The sequence below is a fragment of the Triticum aestivum genome, unplaced genomic scaffold, assembly GCF_018294505.1.
Source record: "Triticum aestivum cultivar Chinese Spring unplaced genomic scaffold, IWGSC CS RefSeq v2.1 scaffold223589, whole genome shotgun sequence".
Classification (NCBI taxonomy): domain Eukaryota; kingdom Viridiplantae; phylum Streptophyta; class Magnoliopsida; order Poales; family Poaceae; genus Triticum; species Triticum aestivum.
Genome location: NW_025241407.1, coordinates 1 through 3,345, shown reverse-complemented (window position 1 = coordinate 3,345; position 3,345 = coordinate 1). Strand labels below are relative to the sequence as shown.

Here is a 3,345-nt window from a genome sequence, read left to right as displayed (position 1 = left end):
TTTTTTTTGAAATCAATGAACTTTTTCCCATAATCCCTGAACTTCTTACAAAAATAGGCGCACTATTTTTAAATTCATGGATATTTTTCAAAATTGATGAAAATTTTCAAAATTCTAAACTTTTTCATAATCATGGAACTTTCTACGCTAGGAAGTTAAGTGTGCTGGTCTAGAGTACATTTCTGCGCTGGTGATGTGGATTGCTGAACAACCGCAAGTAATGATATATAGATTGCTTGTTTACTTCCAAGACCATGTTAGGTGGCTAAGCTGAACAGCCTGGCCGACTAATTGATTAGATTGGCCTAGCTCGCTTGGTCTTGGTCAAGCTTAAAGAAAAAGGAGCATGCATACATAACACGTACTTCCAAAACAATGTTAGTTGGCATACTTATTTTATGGTTGATCTTATGACTTGTTGATGAACTGGTAATGCAGGAAACACATATAGTAGACACTTGAGCAAAATACTGCTACCTAGCTCGCTTGGTCTATAATCCCCTTGCTTGAGTCCTTCCGTAGCTAGTTCCTTGTCGCTCACACCCAGCCTGACGAGATCGGTGAGCGGTAATATATCCATCTCCTCTCTTGAGCAACTAGCAGCCTGACTGAGGCCGGGGCATCTTCTTCTTGCAGGTGAGAGCAATCCTTTGAATGCATACGAATTCATCATCTTCTTGTGCTTGTTTCCTTTTTCATCAATTAGTACCATCTTCTTCGTCCGAAAGCCCAATGGATTGACCTTGTCGACTTACCCTTCAAGGGGGCCGTGTGGAATTAATGGCGGCTAACTGGGAACGACTTCCTGATGACAGAGCTTGGGTTGAGGTAGAGTATATCAACAGCTACGCTGTGTTCATGGGTTATCTGTCCATGGCCATCAAGGGCCTGGGTTTCTTGGTGCTTACTTGGGCTACCGTTGTACTTCTTGGTGGCTTTGTCTCGATGCTGCACAAGAAAGACTTTTGGTGTTTAACGTCCATCACTCTTGTACAGACAGCTGGGTTAGTATACTTCTCTCTCTTTCTTGTTCACTGTATCACTTATGTACATATCTAACTTGAAAAGATGTACAACAGGATATTCGATGTTAGTCTAAATGAAAAACTAGGCTATATGGGTGATGCATTTGGCGGGTTAATGATGGCCATTTTTTCAGGCGTGGCAGGCGAACTGACAAGCTGCGACTGGGGCCCTGTATTGGCTTATGTTTGTCTCATTTTCGTGGCATTTCTTTTACTGTTGGTTCAACTAGTGGTGTTGGCCATAATATTGAGCCCTCTGGCAATTATTTATGTGCTTGGGATATTCATGTCCGGAGTGGTTTCATTGTGGCGTCTGATAGAGCACGATTACGGGGGCAACTCAGATGGAGAAGCATCAAACCTGGCGCCGGCAATGGAAACCTTGTACTACCTTGCTCTGCTCCAGGGTGTCATCTTCTGCTATAGGTTCGTATTGGGTCGCATGGGGAAGAGGTTGCCTAAGGCTATGGGAACTAAAGACTCGGAAGTTCAAGTTGTCCTTCACAACTACTTGTGCGAAACAAGGAGAGGGTGTGAGAAGGACCTGACCTTTGCTGAAGGAAGGAACCTCATCACATATGCTGTAGACAAGATTGGATCCAATTCACCTGTTGATTGCATTTCTGGGGTAAAGATCTTATATGCATGGTTATAGTAATGTAATTGATGAGTTATGCATACGTGCGCAGGTTCCACTATATTCTCCTAGATATTAAGCTTGAGCAGGGACTAGTAACCGTCTTAGACTCGAGACGAAAAGATACCCAGGACTATGCGGACATGACTGTAATGCTCGAGAAGTAAGTTAAATCGATCATTATCGCACCATATCGGCAACTTTGTTCATTTCCTGGTATTAAGTAATTGTTTTCTTTGTCTGGCAGGGTTCGGACAAAATTCACCTCAAAAGCTCCGGGACTGCCGAAGAAGCTGCAATTTAAACACCCGAAAGTAAGTACTACTAGCATGTTCCGCGCATCTCCTAGTGATTCAAGCGCTAGTTTCATCAATACCATTTAGCATGCTTGCTTATCAGTTTGATTGACCTATATTTCTTATAAAGTGGTTGTGGCAGGAAGCCGGGAATAATTACTGTGGATACTACGTTTGCGAGTCCATCCGCCACACGACCTATGAGCGGGGCTACTCTGACAAATAATATGAAGTGCGTAAACAATAATATTCACAATTTTATTTTATTACCATCATTTGTGTTGAGTTTCATTGATTCATATATATGTATTGACCCCCTTCTTCAAATTAGATATTTCGGATGCGGGATGAACTCCTACCACCAGATCGTATGCGAGCAATTCAAGAGGAATTTGCGGCATTCTTTCTTGACCACGTGATCGATAAAGACGAAGAATACCATGTGGACCTTGAGTTCATATATAATTAGGGGATTATGTTGTGAGAGATCTTATATTGTATATATGTAGCCAGTAGCGTCGGATAGATATAAGAAAACTTGTTGTTCGACCATTCTCTCGGAGAAGGAGAGGTCGATATCACTTCTCTCTGTATGCATATGTTCATGACGATCTTCTATTTCCTTCATTTGCTTACTAGCTAGCGTGTCGAATCCTCTCTATACGTATAGTACGTAGCGTCGACCAAGCACGGAGATAAGAGAGGACACTTCTCTATATTAATTAGCTAGCTAACACAATATATGAAACACCTAAATTAACCCCCCAAAACCCCTAAACCACCTCCTTTCAAAAAAAAACCTAAGCTCCTGCCAGCTGCTGACGCGTGGATGCCTATTGGTCCTGGTTGGTGCCACCAACCGGGACCAAAGGGCGTCCTGCCTGGGCTCGTCACACCGGACACGTGGAGGCCCATCTATCCCGGTTCGTGTAAGAACCGGGACTAAAGGCCTAGGGCTTTAGTAATGACCCTTTAGTCCTGGTTCAAGAACCGGGACAAATGAGCCTTACGAACCGGGACAAATGGCCGTTTTTCTACTCTCCCTGATTTCCAGGGGGGTGTGGGCCGATTTTCTCCGATGCCCAATGACAAATAGCCAAGTGGAACAACCCCCGTAATAACCCCGTATTAGTCCGTGTGTGTAGCATTACTGTTTGTCGAGTGTCTCCTGACGGGCACATGGCAAAGTAATCGTCTCGTTAGCACTATCCATCTTTGCTGAGTGCCTGTCAGGTGGTACTTGCCAAATGTTCCATATTTTTTCCTTATTTCACTATCATTGCCACAGACTTATAAACAACACCTTCAAAAAAATTGAACTTGTTTTTTCTTTTTCTTTTTCTTTCCTATCTTTTATTTTCTTATATATTATTTCCACAATTCTTTC

At 42.8% G+C, this 3,345-nt stretch overlaps 1 protein-coding gene across 3 annotated transcripts; it reads left to right on the top strand.

Annotated features, from left to right (window-relative positions):
• Nucleotides 1-261: 261 nt before the first annotated feature.
• LOC123176853 (uncharacterized) lies at nucleotides 262-1,973 on the top strand. Of its 3 annotated transcripts, none has more exons than XR_006488680.1 (4): nucleotides 262-636; nucleotides 764-1,004; nucleotides 1,160-1,825; nucleotides 1,910-1,973. XR_006488680.1 is itself a non-coding variant. In XM_044590886.1 (4 exons), exons 2-3 carry the CDS (start codon nucleotides 859-861, stop codon nucleotides 1,678-1,680), a joined length of 747 nt encoding a protein of 248 aa, XP_044446821.1. In that variant the 5' UTR covers nucleotides 263-636; nucleotides 816-858; the 3' UTR covers nucleotides 1,681-1,825; nucleotides 1,910-1,973. The 3 variants fall into 3 exon arrangements, 2 of the variants coding, with proteins under 2 accessions (XP_044446821.1, XP_044446820.1); XM_044590886.1 differs by having other exon boundaries at nucleotides 263-636; nucleotides 816-1,004; nucleotides 1,080-1,825; XM_044590885.1 differs by having other exon boundaries at nucleotides 264-636; nucleotides 1,080-1,825.
• Nucleotides 1,974-3,345: the final 1,372 nt, after the last annotated feature.